Source organism: Carlito syrichta, unplaced genomic scaffold (genome assembly GCF_000164805.1).
Source record: "Carlito syrichta isolate Samal-C Ts95f unplaced genomic scaffold, Tarsius_syrichta-2.0.1 Scaffold179048, whole genome shotgun sequence".
NCBI classification, from domain to species: Eukaryota; Metazoa; Chordata; class Mammalia; order Primates; family Tarsiidae; genus Carlito; species Carlito syrichta.
This window is the reverse complement of record NW_007123144.1, coordinates 325,121-345,027: the sequence shown is the minus strand read 5'-3', so window position 1 is coordinate 345,027 and position 19,907 is coordinate 325,121. Positions and strand designations below refer to the sequence as shown.

At 54.9% G+C, this 19,907-nt stretch overlaps 1 protein-coding gene across 3 annotated transcripts in view; it reads right to left on the bottom strand.

Annotated features, from left to right (window-relative positions):
- CORO2B (coronin 2B) overlaps positions 1 to 19,223 on the bottom strand; it is a 78,708-nt gene extending 59,485 nt beyond the window's left edge. The window contains exons 1-2 of one of the 3 annotated variants that reach the window (XM_008051493.2): positions 19,173 to 19,223; positions 336 to 536 (exon numbers count right to left, since the gene is read on the bottom strand). In XM_008051493.2, the coding sequence (XP_008049684.1) occupies positions 336 to 536 (201 nt within the window). In that variant the 5' untranslated portion in view covers positions 19,173 to 19,223. Of the gene's footprint in view, positions 1 to 335; positions 537 to 8,583; positions 8,589 to 19,172 lie in introns of those variants that run through there. The other 2 variants (XM_008051497.2, XM_008051496.2) reach the window with 2 other exon arrangements.
- Between the last annotated feature and the right edge of the window lie 684 nt (positions 19,224 to 19,907).

Genomic DNA, 19,907 nt, shown 5'->3' with positions numbered 1-19,907 from the left:
TTGATGGGAGGTGGGGGCGGCGGGTGGAGGGGAGAGGTAGGTTATTTGCAGCCTCCCCATGGAGAAGGGACCGGTTCTGCAGAGGCTCAATGCACTGAGGGCTGGGCTTCATCCCCTCCAGCCCCAAACCCCAAGGACATCCAGAGCAGGACTGCAGAGCCAGCCTGGGAGACTGGGGTAGGCCGTTTGCACAGCGGCTGTGACATATCCAAGTGCACACTGTGGGCCCTGGGTCCCAGCTGCACGTGCGCTGAAGTTTCAGGCTGGAGGCACAGCTGTCCAGTGCTAGGGGGACCCCAGAGAGAAGGAGGGGCGTCTGGCCCTCCCCTGCCTACCTGCTCCAGGGGGATGACCAGGAAGGAACCACCGCCCGCACTCTCGGTGACGATGGCCAGGAAGCGTGCGTTGACAGCGCAGAAGTGGTTGTCTTGCACATTCTTGGTGATGGGGATCCCATCGAAGCAGTGTTCCCGGCTGGCCACCTTCCCGTAGACATTCCGGAACTTGGAGCTGCGGTACTGCGGACGCCAGGACATCTGTGGAGCCAAGGGATAGGGGTCAGGCCGCATTGTTCCCAGCTCTGGTGCCCCCTTGGGAAGGGGAAAAGGAGCCTCCAGGGTTCAGGGTCCACCACGAACTGAGCCCCGAGTGGGGGACTTATGTTTTGGCTCTTTTTTTTTCCTGAACAGGGTCTCACTCTGTTGCCCAGGCCGGAGTGCAGTGGTGTGATCATGGCTCACCGCAGCCTCCAACTCCTGGGTTCAAGTAAGTCTCCTGCCTCAGCCTCCTGAGTAGCTAGGAAAACAGGTATACACCACCACATTCAGCTAATTGTTTTAAGTTTTTATAGAGACAGGGTCTCACTATGAGGTCCAGGTTGATCTTGAACTCCTGGCCTCAAGCAATCCTCCTGCCTTGGCCTCCCAAAGTGCTGGGATTACAAGCATGAGCTATTATGCCTGACCAAGACTTAAATCTTTTAATAAAGTTCTGCAAGAGCAGAGGCTGGCATGGGCACTCATACAGTTCCTGCTTTTGGTGCACATGCCCAGCTGCCTTCCAGAAAGGTCATAGGGTCCTTTCACAACCAAGGAAGGTGACATGTGCTGGGGTATACCAGCCACACATAGGGATGGCCTCCTGAGCATCTGGCATTGTGCTCAGTTCAGCGTGGGCGGTGCAGACAGAGGCAGCCGGTGTTCACAGAGGCTAGGGAAGATGCCGGCAGGTGTGAGGGGTGTGCCTCTCTGTATTAGGAGTCATACCACCATCTACTGTCATCCCCTCCCCGAGTCCTCTAGAGTTTCAAATCCACAGGTGTACCTGCAGAAATCTCAGTCCTGTATTTTATCACCACCATCGTCATTGCCAACAGGCACAGAAAGGTGAAGTGACTTGTCTAAGGCTACATAGCTGAAGAGGCCATGAATACAGGTCTCCTGAAAGTCTGAGATTCTTTCCCTCGCTGGGCTGCCCTTTGGGTGATGGGTGAGGTTACTCAGCATGCCACCCATGGATCTCCTGCATTAAGATCACCTAGGGCAAGGGAGATCTCCAGGGCTCCATGCCATTCACTGGCAATGCTGATCCTGGGTTCCAGTCCAGACCCACTGGGCCCCCCATTTTGGAGATGGAGCCCAGAAATCAGCACCTTTCCATCACAGTGGGAGAGACCCACGTTGGCATCGGTGAAGGGGCCGGGATGCAAGACACCACATCAGAGACTCAGAGAGTTTACGAAGCCTGCAGCAAGCACTTGGGTGGGAAGCTTCCTCAGCCACCATGTGATCGAGCTCGCATTTCATCATGGCACATCCTGCTTGTCCTGATCTGAGCAGTACAGCCTGGGTGGCTTCAACACACTCTCATTCTTTGACTTCACAACATTTATCAGTTGATCAATCAGCAGCTGGGTCTCGTTTCCCTTTCTGCCCTGTTCTGGAGGAGGGACTGAGCCCACCCCACTTGCCTGTGACAGCTCAGGCTCCCACAAACCTGCCAGCAATGTTTCACTGGCCAGCCTGAAGGTGGACGTTGCAGAGAACCCGGCTGTGTGTGTGTGATGGGCGCAGGAGCAGGGCGGCCTCAGCAGGTCCAGCTTCAAGCCCTCCATTGCGGAGTGACCAGGTGCTACTTTCCTGGCAGACACATAGCCAAGTGCCATGGGCCACATGCAAGTGCCCAGCCTGGGGCAGGGCATACAGCAGGGGCTCAATAAGTGCTCTGTAAAGTGAATGCACTTCTGGCCCAGCCAATGCCTCTAGTCATCCTCTTCCTTCCCTGCCAAGTCTCCTGACGGACCTCATGTCTCCCACCCATCCGAGGACAGAATGGAACAAGAGAAACTCACTGAAATTCCCCTTTCCCAGGAAGAAAGACAGCAGGAAACACCCCCGCAGACCAGCAAGGCAGCTCTGGGAATTTGAGTGAAAATAAAACTTTGCATTTGATTTGAATCAAGCCCGGATCTAAGCCACAAAGGCTTCTTTATGGAAGAAGTTCAGAATTTCTTGGGAATCCCAGGGAAGGGAGGGCTCCTCATATCAGGCAAATCCTCTTCTTCTAGCCCTCAGGCTGAGGCCCTGTCCACACCGAGGTCCTGTCCATGCCAATCCTGTCCACACCGAAGCTCTATTCACACCGCAGCCCTGTCCACATCGAGGCCCTATCCATGCCACAGCCCCTTCCCCACCTCCAAGTTTCCTTCACCCTCCTCCCCACTCCTCCTGCCTTGCAGCCCTGTCCACACTGCAGCCCTGCCCATGCCAAGGCCCTGTCCACACTGCAGTCCTGCCCATGTTGCCACCCTGCCCAACTGAGACCATCTCCATGCTGTGGCCCTGTTTACACCACAGCCTTGTCAATGCTGCAGCCCTGGCTACACCGTGGCCTTGTCCGCACCATGGCCCTGTTCACACCATGGCCCCGTCCGCACCATGGCCCTGTTCACACCATGGCCCTGTTCATACTGTGGGCCCCCTGTCCACACCGTGGCCCTGTCCACACTGCAGCCTTCCCCACCCTGCAGCCCTGTCTACACCATGGCCCTGCCCACACTGCGGCCCTCTCTCACCTGCCTTCCCCTCCCGAGTTCTGCCCCAGACCGTCAGGGTGGAGTCACACTGGAGGCACAGGAGCACTGGCCACGAGTCAGGTGGGCCGCTGACCACAGGTGAGGCCCCCCACCACCATCCAGCTGCACATCAGGATAACACCAGCTGTTCCCAAAGTAGGGTCCCAGGCGGCCACTCACGGTTCCCTCTCATGGCACAGAGAGAAAGCTTTCGATTTCAGGAGTTAGGCGCTTATTTTAATTTGCTTCAGAGAAAACATCACTTGCATGCCAGATCCAGGATTTCACAGGTTCTGTGACTAATAAGGCTGTTTTAAAAAGTGAATACATTCAGTCGGGCTCGGTGGCTCAGTTGTAATCCCAGCACTTTGGGAGGTTGAGGTGAGTGGATTGCCTGAACCCGTGGGTTCAAGACCAGCCTGGGCAACTTGGCAAAACCTCATCTCTACAATCAGTCCAAAATTAGCCAGGTGTGGTAGCGCACACCTGTAGTTCCAGTTACTTGGAAGGCTGAGGGGGAAGGATCACCAGAGTCCAGGAGGTCGACACTGGAGTGGCCGTGAGTGTGTCAAGGCACTCCACCCTGGGCAACAGAGTGAGATTCTAACTCAAAAAAAAAGTGAATAAATTCAGAGAAAAACACAGTGTGAAGGAAAAAGGATGGGTGGTTTGTGGACCTGGCAAAAGTTTTACCCGAGGTGGGCGTGCTGGGACTTGCCTCATCCCTTCTGGGCAGAACCTTCTATATCCACCGAGTGCACAGAAAAAAAGGCAGTATTGACGCTTGTGTCACGCCCCGTTCCTGCGGGTACAGCCCTGGCTGAGTGTCTCTACTCTTCTCTGCACAGTCAAACTCAGCCTTCAAGGCCGGGTACACCTCGGCCTCTGCAGCCCACAGTGGCCTCCTGGGGCCCCAGCAGCCTCCCTGCCTCCTAGGCTAGACCTGGTCCAGGAGCTTCCCTTCCTGGGAGCAGGAAGCAAAACAGGGCCCTCCAAGCAGACCTGGAGACTAGTCTATCTTCTCCTGAGCAGCCCAGGTGGGTCCTGGGGCCGTGGGGAGACCTACCAGCACCCAGCCTGGTGGCAGGTCTCAACCCTCTCATGGGAGCCCACTCTATGGGGAGCCAGGGAGGCGCAGCCCAGCTGCCACCAGGGCCCAGGAGCCACTGCACAGCCCAGGCTGGCGAGCAGTGGTGAGGCCCTCTCTCTAGCCCCAGCGCAGCCCATGGGCACCAGGCAGTCCTGTTTCTAGACAGAAACAGCTCCACCCCTTCCCTTCAGGCAGGGTCCCCTGGGGGCTCTCAGAGAGCCTGACCAGGATCCACAGACCTAGGTTCAAGCCCACCCCCTACTGTGTGACCTCCCTGGGCCACCTCCCTGCTCCCATACACAGGAGGCTGATAATCCCCCCGCCCTCCAAGGCTTGGGAGGTGTCCCTGCCACACAGTCTGTGATGTGCCCAGCATGGGACACACTGACCTGCCAGGCACCCCAGCCCTCCTGCAACACCCATGTTCACCAAGTGCCTGGGAGCCCTCAGCTGCCTGCAGTGTCCAGGTCTGTTTTCCGGCTCTGCTCTGCCTCCTCCTGCACCCAGCACTTCCTGCTCCTCCTGCCGTCCCCCTTCCTCTGCCCTTCCTGCCTTCCCCTAGCCCCACCTCCGAGTCCTCAGGCTGTGACTACAGGAAAGGCATTTGGGGCAAAGGCCCTGGTGGGTACAACTGCATTCTTATTCTTTATTTTTATTTCTTTTAGAGACAGGGTCATTCTGTTGCCCGGGCTGAGGTGTGGTGGTGCGATCATAGCTCACTGCAGCCTTGACCTTCTGGGCTTTAGTGATTCTCCCACCTCAGCTTCCCAAAGCGCTAGGACTATAGACATCACCATGCCCGGCTATTTTTTAAATTTTCTGTAGAGATGAGATCTCACTACATTGCCCAGGCTGGTCTTGAACTCCTGGCCTAAACACTCCTCCCATCTTGACCTCTCAAAGTGCTGGGATTACAGGCATGAGTCACGTTGCCCGGTCTCCACATTCTCCTTGTGGGACTCCTTCCCCATCTCCCTGTGGCCTCCCCAAGCCCTGAGTAACCACAGCCCTAGGCTTAGGGTCAGCGGGCACATTATCCCGGGGAGCACACCCTGAGGGACAGGCCTGGCAGACCCTGGAAGGAGGCCCTGGAAGGAGGCAGGCCAGCCTCTCAGGGAGAGTGGAGCAGGTTTTGCAAGGGCTTGCCCTTGGTGGCCTGGGCTGGCAGGCTGAGACTGGTCACAGAGGGTCTCTGTGCTGGGCCTCGAGAAGGCCAGAGGCAGGAAGGATGGGGGTAGCTGACCAGGGCACCACATCACCGGCCTAGCTCCGTTCCACACGGACCTGCCACACAGGATCCACACAGGACCCTGGGCTGGACAGAGCCCACAGTCCTGACTCCCAGTCATCAGCCTCCTGCTAACCTGGGGGTTATGAAGCTCTCCCACACTTCCTACGAAGGGACAGCATCCCACCTTGACAGGCTACCACCGCCACGGCTGAGAACACAGACGATGTACCAAGACTGGCTGGTGTCTAGGCCACGCTTGGTTTCTCCAGACTCCTTCTATAACTGTCTGAGTTTTGAACTAGATGCAGTGACCCCTGGGCTCCATGGCTGCCTTTGGTTGTGACCTCTCTTGCCTTCTTTAACCTAGAAAATTCCACCATCTAGTCATTTTTTTTTAACAGCATTGAGTTTTTGAAGAAACCAGGTCAGTTGTCCTAGAAAATGTTCCAGATCTGGCCAGGCATGTGGCTCAAGCCTGCAATCCCAGTACTTTGGGAGGCAGAGGTGAGAGAATTGCCCAATCCCAGGGGTTTGAGACCAGCATGGACAACTTGGCAAGACCTTGTCTCTACGATAAATCAAAAAAATTAGCCGGACATGGTGATGCGTGCCAGTAGTTCCAGCTACTCAGGAGGCTGAGGAGGAGGGATCACCTGAGCCCAGGAGGTCAAGGCTACAGTGACCATGAGCAAGCCACTGCACTGCAGCCTGGGTGAAAGTGAGACTCCGACTCAAAAAAAGAAAATGTTCAGACCTGTCTTCTGACATGGCCAGCTTAGGCCCCGTGTCCCTGAAGGCCCTAGGAAGGAGGCCTTAGCCTTGGTTCGACTCAGGTTAACATCACTCATTATGCAGCTTTGGCAAGGCACAGGACAGGAGAGGAGAGGGCAGGGGTCACAGGAACACACACCTGGACTGCCTGGTGGCAGGAAGGGGCCAAGGGTCTGTTCTGGAGTGTGGTAGACAGAAGCAGAAAGGCCAGGAGGCTAGGCCAAGCAGCAGGATGCAGCAGGGACCCAGGCCGGCATCTGCAGGCTCCGGGGAGCTGACCTTTCCGCCCTGCATTACTCAGGGCTGACCTCACTCTCTCTGAGGTCAGACCCATGGGTGTGCGGCAGAGCACAGCACAGACACCTCCCTACCTTGCCAGAGGGAGGAGGTCGTGCCGAGACCTGAGTGGAGGAGCCGCCCAGACCCTGGGAAGGTAGTGACAACAGCCATGAGGTGATGTGAAAGCCTTGCCCTCATCTCTAACACCTGCCCAGATCTTGCCAACACCCCCTAGCTGGTCATGGGTGAGCGGGACAGTTTCTCTCCTGAACCCTGCAGGACCAGCAAGCACGGGACTGGGACATATCTGAGCTCCCTACAAGGAAGAACTGCTTTGTTGTTGTTGTTGTTTTGAGTTGCAGTCTCATTCTGTTGCCCAGGTTGGAGTGCAGTGGTACACTTAAGCCACTGCAGCCTCGACCTACTGGGCTCAGGCAATCCTTCCCCCTCAGTCTCCCAATAGTTGGAACCACAGGTGCATGTCACCAAGCCCAGCTAATATTTAAATTTTTTATTGTAGAAACAAGGTCTCAGTAAGTTGCCCAGGCTGGTCTCGAACCACTGGATTCAGGCAATCCTCTCTCCTCAGTCTCCCAAAGTGTTGGGATGACAGGCATGAGACCTGTGCCCAGAGGGACTTTCTTAATGGTTAGAGCCACTTAATATGGAGAAAGAAGCTGCCTCGATAGTGAACCTCCCATCCCTGGAGGGGTCCAAGGTGTAGGTGGACGACCTTGGTCTAGGGCACTTTGGCATGACAGATAAATGAATGAGCCTGCAGCCCCAAGAGGATCCCTTAACTTCATTAAAGATGCAATGTTGCACCAGAGAGGAGCTTTGAGTCTAAGTCCTCTCTGGCTCCGCCCCCTGCCCAGGGCCTCCCTTCTCTGCTGGTTCCCTACCCCAGTTGGGCTGCTGTGACCCTCAGTGACCGCAGTGCTCACACGCACTGATGAATGCTTGGCAACTTATTAAAATTTTAGAGATGGAGTCTTGCTCTGTCGCCCAGGCTGGAGTGCAGTGGCAAGATCATAGCTCACCCCAGGCTCGACCTGCTGGGCTCAGGCGATCCTCCGGCCTTAGCCTCCATAGTAGCTGGGACTATAGGTGCATGCCACCATGACCCGCTGTCTTTTAGTTGTTTGTTTGTTTGTTTGTTTGTTTTTGCTGAGAGGGGGTCTCTCTATGTTTCCCAGCCTCTTGGCCCCTCCTGTGACTCAGTTGTAAGTCACCAGGTCACCCGACTCCTCTAACCCCTGCACAGCACTGCCCCACTCATGCCTGGTTCAGGGTTCCCTCTAGCGAGAGCCCTGGGGACTCTGGTTGGATAATTTCTCAGGGCCAAGGTCACACACAAAGAGATGCTCCTGCAGGAACCTCACCCCAGACTGTGACTTCAGCCTGATGGGGTTTTGTGTTTTATTTTGGGCGGATATTTGGCTCCTGTCTGCAGGAGGAGGGGCCATGCTTGAGTCCTCACCCCCAGCCCTTCCTCTGCTGTGTTCTTCCTGCTGGCCACGCAGCCCTGTCTCCTTGGGGCTCCTGTCCCCGATTCCAAGGTCTCCAAACCCAGTGCTGCTCTGGAGCTGGGGCCCGGTGGGGCCCTGACTGCTGACAGCACAGTGTCCACAGGGGGCCCCACTTGCAGAGCCACCAGAAGAGCCCACCCACGGCCATAGCCCTCTGCAGACACCACCCCATCCTGGCTCCTGCGGTCCAGTAGGCAGAGCTGGACAGATGCTACAATCCTGCCTGCATTATGGAATGTGGGCATGACTAACCTGAGGCTCAGAGGGTTAAGAGGTTTGCCCAAAGTCACCAGGCATCAATGCGGGGGTGTCAAGACTTCAGCCAAGGACATCCAACTCTCAGTCCAGGGTACTATGACACACACACACTGTACCTTCCTCAGCCCTCCACACCTCCCCACTCGCTCCACAGAAACAAAGCACAGCACAAAATTGGAGGAAACTGTAGCAGGCAGGGCTAGGGAGGCAGAAAGGATCCAGCAGCATCTCTCTTGCTCTGTCACTCGCTGGCTATGTGGTTTCAGACTAGTTTATCGACCTCTCTGAGCGCCAGCTTCCTTCACTGTAAAATGAGAATAATGCCACCAGCTCACTGATACAATGAAGTGACCAAACACAAAGTGCCTGGCAGGGTATCTGGCACAGGACGGGCACTGGCCAAATGCCAGCTCTGCCTGTTCCCCTTCTCCCGTGAGGGAGTCTCTGACCTCAGAAATCCAGGTCAGGCTCAGCAGGAGGAGGGGAGGGGGATGGGCTGGGTGGCTGAGGGTCAAGAGAAGGTGGGAGAGGCTCTGGCCTCCAGATGTATACAGCTGCTGGGCCTGCTCCCGGCCTCTCCCGGGCCTAGAGCCAACCCAGTCCTGCTCTGAGGGGGAGGCCCGGAAGGAGAAAGTACTCATTCTGCAACTGAACAGGCCTCACTGCTTCCCAAGACACAGAGGACAGCGTTTCCTCCTTGGGGGCAATCGCTGTGAGCACTCCACGCGGAGGCCAATTGCATCCCATCATCAGGGCTCATAGACGACTCACATGGCCAGCGGGTGTGCTTTCCAGAAGCTGACACGACTGAAATTTCGTTCTTTAACAGGAACACAGAAATGTATGAGGGCATTTGTTTTTCTTCTTGTTTCTGAGTCTGATGAGGGGGTAGATTGCGGCTCTGTCTGCATCAAAGGGCTGGGGAAGAGGTTCTTAGGGAGAGCTGTGCCACCTGGGGAGCCCTGGAACCTCTCTGATCCACCCTGGTGGTTGCTAGGCTTCCTATGCAGCAGTCCGTAGGGACGTCTGGGACAGCTGTCCCCTGGCAGTCTGCTATCAGGAAAAGACTGGCATTTCCATCTTGTGTGGCCACCAGCTGTGTGCCTGGGGACCAGCCACCTTCCTGCTCCAAGCCTGGCATCCTCTTTTGGATATGTGGTGTCCCCCACACTCAGCCCTGGAGTCTGTCCGGTAGGGGAGGGCGGGCCATAAGAACATGGGGGAAGGGGCCATGCTGAGCCCACTGCCAGGGCCTCCTCCAGCCCTGCCTCCCAAGCCCCGACAGCTGGACATGCCAGGCTGCCCCACGACATTTCCAAACTTCAGGAGCAGAGAAGACCAGCTCAGGGTGGAGTTGACCACCCTGCATGATCCTTCCCGGGGGACACCAAGCCTCAGTTTCCTCCTCTGTGAGATGATGTGGTACGAGCTCATCTCTTTCAGCAGGATAACCTTTCTCCAACTAAAATGTAGTTCCGAGCTCATAACACAGCAGGCAACACCAGGGCCAATTTCCAGGCAAGCTGAGAGGAGCTGGGAGCCCCTTTGAGCTCCAGCTCTGGGGCTGCCCTGGGAGCCCCGCAGTTGCAGAAACCCCATCTGAGACCGTGGGGTGGGAGGAAGGGGGTGCAGTATGGAAGCCCACTTTCCAGCCAGCTCAGTCACTGACCCACTGGGAGTTTCGACAGACCCCTCTGTCTTCTCCCTATGGAAGATGCTGGGGCTATCTGACTCCTGCTTAGCAAGGCCCTGCCGTCCAGCCCGGGATGCCGGCTTCTCACTGTCCCCTGGGGCTGCTGATAAGTTGCTATCACATCTGGAAAAACCCAGCACAGAGAGTAGGCCCACATCTTCTCAGTGCTCTGAGTTGGAATCGGGCCTCTAGGGACCCAAGAGCCTTGAGAGTCTGTCCTTGAACTCTGCATCCTCAGCACCACAGTTTCAGCAGGGGCACAGGGCGAAGGGGGGGGGGTCAGTGACCAGTCCGGCCTCCAGGCAGAGCTCGGTGGCTCTGATGGTGTGCACTGGGGCTAGGTGACCCACATCAGCCCTGGCCATACCCCCTCCAGTCGACTTTGCAGAGTTCCAGAGCCTGTGAGGCTCAGGCCTGCACCTGTGATGTGGCATCCTTGAAAGGAAGCCGTCCACATCCTGAAATGCCTCTATGCTCAGTGCCTTCTTCCTCTCTTCCCTCAGTGTCTCCTCCAAGGGTGACAGTCCCGTGGTGGGCAGGCACAGCAGTGGGAGATAGACATCCCTGCTCCCCAGAGCCAACACAGAACATGAGAGAAGGGCCTGAAGCAAGATGGGTGAAATACATGAGGATCGGTGTTCAGAGGCCTGGTCTGCACACAGTGGGGGCCCATCACCAGGCAACCCAAGCCAGGCGCTGCAGACCCGGCATGGGCTGACGGTGATTTCTATCAACGAAACTCTGGAGTCGTGTGCCATGTGCGTGCTGCGAAGGGATGGGCCGAGCTGCCTATGTGGTGGAGGCCCACTGCGCCTCCCTTCTGCTCCAGTCCTGCTGGGGAGTCCTATCTGCTGGTCCCTATAGTCAGAGGACCCACAGGCCAAGACTCACTCCTCGTCACCTGGCCATGTAGGAAAAGGTGGGCAGATGCACTGTCCCTGGGGAGGGCGTGGTCACTGGCCCTGCGCTCAGCAGCCCAGGTGAGAGGGAAACCTTGAAACTCTTTGCATCACTGTTCATCATGTTGGGTGTGAAAGGCGGCACTGTGTCAACTGCCCGAGGAGAAGCGGATGCAGCACGTGCTTGGAGCCTGTGTACATGTGTGTGTGTGCATGGGTGTGAATGCGTGCATGCCTGTGTGCATAGGTGTGTGTGGGTGTGCGCATGGCTATGCATGTGTTTGCATGTGTGTGCATGGGCATGCATGTGTGATGTATGTGTGCATGTGTGCACGCTGCATGCATGTGCATGTATGCATTTATGCACATGGTGCATGTGTGTGTGTGCATGTGTGTGCAGAAGAGACCATTTCCCCCAATTCCTGTAAGTGCCCCAGGGCCTCCCCAGCTGAGGTCTGGCAACTTGAGCAGGAACCTTCTCATTAAGCTTCATGTTCCTGAGGAAAGAAGAGGGCTTTTGTGTGGAGCCCCCATGACCGTCTCATGATGTCCTCCCATAGCCTGTGCAGAGAATCTCCAGCTAACTCAGGCCCAGAGGGAAGGAAGGGCTCCTGGGTCTCCAGCCAAGTGCCCCCACAGTAGCCTCGGTCCCCAGACCTGCAGGGCTGCAGCCTTGTCCTAGGGCTCATTCTCCATACCGTGGTTGCTCCTACTCTGACCCTTCTGCTGGTGCCCTGTCCATCTCATAAGCAAACTGCTTGTTGTTGTTTTGTTTTTTTAAAGATAGGGTCTCACTCTGTCTCTAGGCTGGAGTGCAGTGGTGCAGTCACGGTTCACGGCAGCCTCCTTCTCCTGGGCTCAGGGGATCCTCTGACCTTGTCCTCCCTGCCCATCATTTCATCCTAGTTCTCGTGCTGGGCCAGGCTCTTTGTCTCAGGCCCTCCTGGTCACTGTGAGAATCAAGGCTGTGGCTGCCTGAGCGCCTACAGTGGGGCCTTTCCTCACCAACCCCCATGCCTCTGACCAAAATGCTTTTCTCAGATGCAGGCGACTCCAGGACTTCCAGCTTGGAGCAGCCCTGCTTGGGACAAGCTCCAAGATGCATCCAGAACCCCCAGGAGGGCCTTGTGGGTCCCCCGAGATCCCTGCTGGTCTCTCCGCCTGGGCTCCTCTCTGCCAAGACTGCTTGAAGTGATGACCCTTCTGCTGTCCAATGATGACTCCCCCCTTCCCATCTCTCTGGAAGTGAATTGGGCTTCTGTTCCAGGAGACCCGGTGGTCCCTGCCTCCCTCAAGGTCCCTTCCTCCTGCGTCCTCACCCTGCCCTTCCCCAGCTCATGATCTTCCACAAGATGAGGGACACTAAGGGTGTCCCTCTCAGCAGATGTTTCCTAGGCCAGCAGCACTTGGGAAAGGCTCAGAGGGGCCACCGAGAGGCTGGATAAGCCATGAATCAAGGGGGTACTCAGTTCACCCATGTGTGTTACGTGCATTCATGGATCTGAACTTACTCTTGTATTTGCTGCGTGTTCAAGGGGGTACCCCCCCAAAAATCCCAGAATGATCTTCTGGAGGGTGGGCTCCTTGTGGTACTGGCTTCCCCTGCTAGGTGAATGTTCTAGGAACTCATCTGCCTCCATGGACCAGCTAGTGTTGTTGTGAGAGGTTGCATTCAGCTTCAGTGGATTTTTTTTTTGGAGATTCTTTCAACATGTTGCCCATTTCATGATGGTGATTTATGAGTGCACCTGCCCAGACCACGCTGAGTGCTCAGCAGTTTTAGATCAAAACCGCATGACCCCATGCCCCACCCTCTCTATCTCACCTTGAGCAACTTTTTTTTTTTTTTAATTGGAGTCTCATTCTGTCACCCGGGCTGGACTGCAGTGGCACGCTCATGGCTACTACAGCCTCTGTCTGCTGGGCTTAGGCGATCCTTCCACCTCAGCCTTCCAAGTAGCTGAATCCACAGACGTGTACCATCATACCTGGCTGATTTTTTGATTTATTGTAGAGACAAGGTCTGCCAAGTTGCCCAGACTGGTTTTGACCCCCTGGGCTCAGGCAATCCTCTCACCTCTGCCTCCCAAAGTGCTGGGATTACAGGTGTGAGCCACCATGCCCAGCTGACTTTTTTTCTTTTGTTTTCTTTCTTTCTTTCTTTTTTGTCTCCTTGGATGAAAAAAGTCCTCAGAGGAAAACATTTTGTCGACGTGGAAGAAGTGAAACAAAAAACAGCAGAAGCACCAAAAGACATCAAAACAGACAGGGTCAGGGTCTCACTCTGTCCCCCAGGCTGCCCTGCCCTGCATAGCTCTCCCTGTGGCCAGGTCCTACTTGTTAACTCCTTGGGACAGGATGACGTCTTACTCATCCCTGACCCCCCCAATGAGACCGGCAGTGGGCAAATAAGATAATGAATATACAAAAATAAAGTAAAACCAACAAGCAAAAATAAAACTTTACAAGCGACGCATGTCATTAGAAGCAGTCTACAGGAATTAGGTAGTTTTGTCCTTACTACTCTTGTGAGGCCGACATTATCGTGTCCATCGTGGAGATGCAGGGACAGTGGCAGAGAAAGGGCCCATGTCTGGCTACAGCCTTGTTAGCAGTAAGGGGCCTGGGAGCTGTGCCCAGGAGTCTCAGGGCCACCCCTGTATCTCAGTAGCAGTTGCCAAGTGACTCGGTGACACCTGCTTCCGCCCCGCTTTTCAAACCTGTGACTTCCTGGAAAGTCTGGCAGAGAGTGGAGGCTGGGGCCCAGCCTCTGGGCAGACCTCTGGGTTTCTCTCTAGAGCAGTAGACACTGGTGTTGCTGCTGAACCCTGAATCCACCCAGGGAAAACTTGTCATGACTCTGACACTTGGGCCTCCCCCAGATGACGGAAGGGACTTGCTGATGGCAGAGGTCTAGCCTCCCTGTTGCCAAGAGCTCCCACCGTGAGAACAAGAGCCTCACAGGATCCCAGCCTCCAATCCCAGCCTCCAATCCTGTCCTCCCCTCGCTGCAGGTTGGGAGTCTGGCATCTGTTCACCAGGCCCTGGCTCTTCCCTCCTGTCCGTTCACCTGTCCTCAGAGGGCAGAGGGGAGGTAGAAGCCCCAGCCCTGCGGCTCCCTCAGTACTCAGTCCCATAAGCTACGGTCGTTGCCAACATGCAAAAAGACCAGGATGTTTAGGAAACATCCAGGCTTCTGCCTTTTCTTGAAAAATCAGAAATTGGAAAACCTGGGCACAGGGGTCCATGTTCCCACTGCCACTCCTTGGGATGGGGGTGGGGCCCAGGTCAAGCCCAGTCACCACCTTCTCCCTGTTCTCACCCGAGCCCTGTAAACGCTGAAGAGTGTGCCCCGGGAGTGGCACGTAGTAGGTGATAATTCTTTTAATCGCTGAAGAATGAGTCTTGATTTTTGAAGCAGCCAGTGCAGAAAGATTTGCATATGAATCGAACAAATTGCAATTTTCGCTAGTCAGCATTTCTAGATGAAAGCCGAAGATGATTAAATGAGCCCAGGAAGGAGACAGGCATGTCCAGGGATGGAACACCACCCAAAAATGAGAGAAGCCAGCCCGGGCCCCGCACCCACAGGACTCCAACACTGCTGAGCATTGCAAACAACTCGGGGGCTACATGCCGAGGGAGCCCATTGATGTTTCATTCCAGAAAAGGCAAACTTCTACAGACAGGACACAACAGAGTGGTGGCAAGTCCCGAGATGGAGGAGGGGCTGACCACCACGGTGCCAGGGGGAATTACAGGAGGCGATGGAGATGTGATCATGATGGTGGTTACACAACTGTATGCATTTGGGAAACACAGAACTAGACACTACAAAGGATGGCTTAGGCCAGGCATGGTGGCTTATGCCTGTAATCCCAGCATTTTGGGAGGCTGAGGTGGGAGGATCGCTTGAGGTCAGGAGTTTGAGGCTACCCTGGACAACATGGTGAGATCACATCTCAACAAAAAACATTTTAAAAACTTAGGCAGGCTTGGTGGTACACACTCTAGTCCCAGCTACTCAGGATGCTGAGGCAGGAGGGTTGCCTGAGCCCAGGAGTTTGAGGCCACCGTGAGTTACGATTGTACCACTGTCTCCAGCCTGGGTGACAGAGCAAGACCTTGCCTCTAAACAAGAAGAAAAAAAGATGACTTTCTACTGCATCTAAATTATACCTCAAAAACTTGACTTTAAAAAACTATCTGAAGAAACTTTTGTTCCAATTCCAGATGCAGAAAGTTGCATAAAAGAAACAGTGGAAAAGTTTCAAGCTTAGTGATTCCTAATCCTTGCCTGGAGGTCCCTTTAGCACACAGAAGGAGCCTGGAGGCATTAGAGTCTCAGGCCTGGTAAGGGTCACCCGTGAGACTCCCCAAGCCGTGATCCAGTCTCGCCCCCAGCCGTGATCCAGCCTCGTCCTGAGCTGTGGTCCAGCCTTGCCTGCTCCATGTGTGGGTGGAGATGTCAGCATCTCCAGTGGGTACCTGGAGAAAGGCACTGAGGCTGCCCTTAACCTTCCCCAGAGCAGGGATGGGTGGCCACCCTGCCACTCCGAGATGACATCTGATCCTTTAGCCTCTGTTCCCATGGAGGATGGGAGAGGCTGACCTCACTATCTCTGTCCCTTTGGGATGGGACAGATGGGGACTGGGAGGCAGCAAAACACAACTGCAGGTGGGGTGGGCTGTGTCCCGGTCACCTCTACAGACCATGTAGCCATATTTACTCTAAAACCGTCTTTTTTTTTTTTGAGTCAGAGTCTTACTCTGTCGCCCAGACTGGAGTGCGGTGGCATGCTCCCAACCACCGTAGCCTTGACCTGCTGGGCTCCAACGATCCTTCAGCCTCAGTCTTCCAAGTAGCCGGAACTACAGGCATGCGCTACCGTGCCTGGCTAATTTTTGATTTATTGTAGAGACGATGTCTCGCCAAGTTGCCCGGGCGGGTCTTGAACCCGCGAGTTCAGGCAATCCACTCACTTTGGCCTTCCAAAGCGCTGGGATTACAGGCTGAGCCACCAAGCCCGGCTTAAAGCCGTCTTTCAGTGAACTCTTTCTAGAATGTGAATATCTGCCTAAGCCTCTTTCTTTTTTTTTTTTTTTGAGTCGAGTCTCACTCTATTGCCCAGGCTGGAACACAGTGGCATGCTCACGGTCATCACAGCCTCCACCTGCTAGCTTCAGGTGATCCTTCCACCTCAGTCCTTCAGGTAGCTGGAACCACGGGTGTGCGTCACCATGCCTGGCTAATTTTTTCATTTATTGTAGAGATTAAGTCTCACCAAGTTGCCCAGGTTGGCCTTGAATCCCTGGATTCAGGCAACCTTCTCGCCTCTGCAAGGCTCACCAACGTCACTGGTTTGACATGCTGGCCACCTTTCCCTGATACAGGTTAAATTCATAGATGGCAATGAAGCATGCTCATCCAGGCCTGAGACCATCTTGTGGTCCACATCCATTCTGTAGGAGGCAGAGGGACAGAGGTCCTAGGCACACACCTACGTGATACACTCACCTGGCTCTGGGTCCCAGGACAGAAGCACAGAAGACAGTCCAGCAACCCCGCCCTCCAAGACCTCCCAGGCCTGCCAGAGAGAATGTGCCTTCTAGCTGCTTCTGGGCATTCTGTTTGTATCTCATGTAAAGTCTGCTCTAAGGCATGGTTCTACGGTGTCCACATCATAGCAGGATGAAAATCTGGATGATGGAAACCAGACTGAAGGGAATTCAGACTGAAGGCAGTAGAAACCATGGAAAGTAAGAAGTGTACCCACATCTAACTAGAGCTCTTGAATGCTCCCTGGAAGAGTTGTGCAGGCTGGGGCTCAGAGTCTCCTAGCAGCCAGAGTAAAAAGGGAAACAAGTCATTCTCTTTCCATTCTTATCAGTCTGTGATACACGGGCAACACCCTCAACAGGGTGTGATAGTCTCTGGGGTTGCTGGCTGGGCTAGAAGAACGCTGTTCCTGTGCCCTGCAGGTGCCACCTCGCCCTGAGTCCATCTCCCATGTTGATCTTCCCCAAATCAAGCTTCAATCATGCTGCTTCCCTTTCTAGAGTTGCACAGTCTTCCTCTTACCAACAGGAAGGGACAAAAGTTCTTCAGGCTTATCTTCAAGTAGCCCCAGGAACCAGTGCCAAAGTGTCTTTTCCTGTTTATTGAAATCCAGCCACACATCTGGGCTCTGCTTAGGGGCCACTTGAATCGGGGCCTTGCTAGATTTCCCCAGTCACAGCTACCCATCCCTGTTGCTTCCATTCCACAGCACAGGATTCACAGGCGACACCACACGTGGTGACCCTCAGTTGGAGTTGCCTCCTGCCAGTGGGTTATGGAGTCCCCGTGGGTGGTCATGCCAGCATTTAGAAAGACTAGGAAATGGCAGTGTGCATGTCATGACTTTTTATTTGGTTTTGAACATACGACGTGTGTGTGCATGTGTGTGTGTAGGGTCATAACAAAATGATCCTCTTACTAGCAACTGTGGCAAAAAAGAAAAAGTAGTCCAGCAACCCCGCCCTCCAAGACCTCCCAGGCCTGCCAGAGAGAATGTGCCTTGCAGCTGCTTCTGGGCATTGTTTGTATCTTATGTAAAGTCTGCCCTAAGGCATAGCACTACGGTGTCCACATCACAGCAAGATGAAAGCCTGAATGATGGAAATCAGAGGGAGGCAGTAGAAACCATGGAGGGCAAGGAGTGCACCCACGTCTAACTAGAGCTCTTGAATGTACTATAAGCCTCCCGAGGGCAGGGACTGACTTGGGCCTCCATTCCCAGCACTTAGCTCAGAGCCTGGGATGCTTGATAAACACTTGGGATGGGCACTGAGAATCCTGCAATCCGGAACAGCATGCGGACGAGGGCGCCCCAGGTGCTGAGGCTCGACTGTACAGTCCCATGACCAGCCACCATTTCTGGGGACCATGGAGGCACAGGGCCCACTGGGGCCCACCCAGGGACACTGACATCTACTGGGGCCCATCTGGAGATGCTTACACCCACCGGGGCCCACCCAGGGGATGCTGACACCCACCAAGGCCCACCTAGGGAATGCTGACACCTGCCGGGACCCAACCAGAAGACGGTGACACCCCCCGGGGCCCACCTGGGAGATTTCTAATGGAAGAGAGCAGCATGGCTTGGGCCCGCTGGCCTGGGGTCCTCACTCGAGACCACCTTCATCTTCTGTGACATGGGCTGATGACGCCACCATTCACGCAGGAGGGGACATGACCAGGAGGGGCTCAGGTCACCTGGTCCTACTCTCCATGCCGAGTTTGCTGAGAATCACACACATACACAAGCACATGTACACTCACACGCATATACAGACAGACACACAAGCACACACACATGCATGCACACACCTACCCACATATACTCATGCACATACATACACACTTACCAACACATATATACTTATACATATGCACACACATGCACACACCCACATATATGTACACACACACACGCACAGTCTACTCTCCACTTCACAGGTAGGAGTGAGAGAGCCCAACATGGGCAGGTGACCTGCTCAAGGTCACATGGCAAGCGGAGTGCAGAGCTGGGACCAGACCCAAAGTGACCGAAAGTGAAGGGAGAACAATGACACATCAACAGACACACGCCTGGAACACAGAAGGCTCGCCACGCATGAGAGGTGGGTCCCCATCAGTCCAGGACCTGCAGACACAGGCAGCTGAAGGAGCCAATAGACTTGCCTCTTCCCAGTGCCTCCAGCTTCCTGCCCACCCCAGCTGCCTGTCCCCAGAGGCCCCGTGTCAGGACAGCATCTGTTTTGCTCTGCAGAATCTAAAGGGCACTGCAGCTGGAGCACCAGGCATAGGAGCGGATGGACACTGCATCTCGGTCTGACAACATCAGGCCCATTTCAACCCTGTGCAGTCCTACCTCCCACCCAGTCACGAGGTTACCAGTCTCCGCATCTGTGGTCCTGGGAAGGTTGAACAAGATGAGGCCCATTAGAGACCTAGTGTTCCTAATGTCAGTTCCCTCCCTCCTTCCCCTGAAATCCTTCATTTCATCCTCAGACAATTCTTCCAAATAAAACAAACCCCAGTTCCAAAAAGCCTCCCAGATCCTGCAGGGCGTTCGCCTGGTGGGTGAGCTTGGTTCCAGAAGCAATGCAGGTCAGCATCCTGTGCCCTCCCTCCTCACAGGTCATCTGTCCCCACCCCCCCATGAGATCACGGGAGACAGACCCAGATCCTGGCCCCTAAGACATGCCAGGCCCTTGTGCAGGGGGATCTTTCAGATGCCTGTGGGTGGGGGGAGTGGGGTGGCTGCTCATGGGGGGCCCATGTGCAGACACAGTCACACTCACAGCCTGTCAGACCCATCCGACCAAGACCTGGAAGACTCACACCATTGCCCAGATGCCTGCAGGCCATAAGAGTGTGGCTCATGGGATCACCACACAGCAGGAAGGCCACAGGCCAGGCCATGGGAGACCTGGCAGGGGCTGGGTGACCTTGAACAAGGTCTTCCCCTTTTGTTAGAATCAGAGTCTAATCCCCAAATCTACAAGTAAGACTTAAAACCAAGGCTAAGTACCCATCTAAAAAGAAGTTAGGACGACTGGAGAGCTTTGCAAAGCACCACTGCCCTGCCCACGACCCCTAACCCTTCTCCCCCACTAAGCACGCATGAGCATCCAGGTGTGGGGAAGAAGTGTCCTTCGAAAAGCCTCCACCTGTGAATCAGAAAGCAGGTCCTCACCAGACACCAACTCTGCTGGTGGCTTGATCTTGGACTTCCCAGCCCTCAGAACCAGGAGAAATAAATTTCTGTTTTTTATATGCCCTCCGGTTCTTGGTATTTTGTTACAGCAGCACAAATGGATAAGACAAGAAGGAAAACAGCAGCCCTCCACGACCACTCTGATGAGCTGTGTCCCAAAAGTCACCCAATTATGCCTGTCATGATCCTGTTATGACAAAGTACAGGCTGTGGAGTCAGTCCTTGGGCAGTTACATAACCAGCCTGAGCCAGGATCTTCCATCATAGAAGGAAAAGAGGCCCATGCTGGACCAGCTGCCGGGGGATGGAGTGAGCCTTG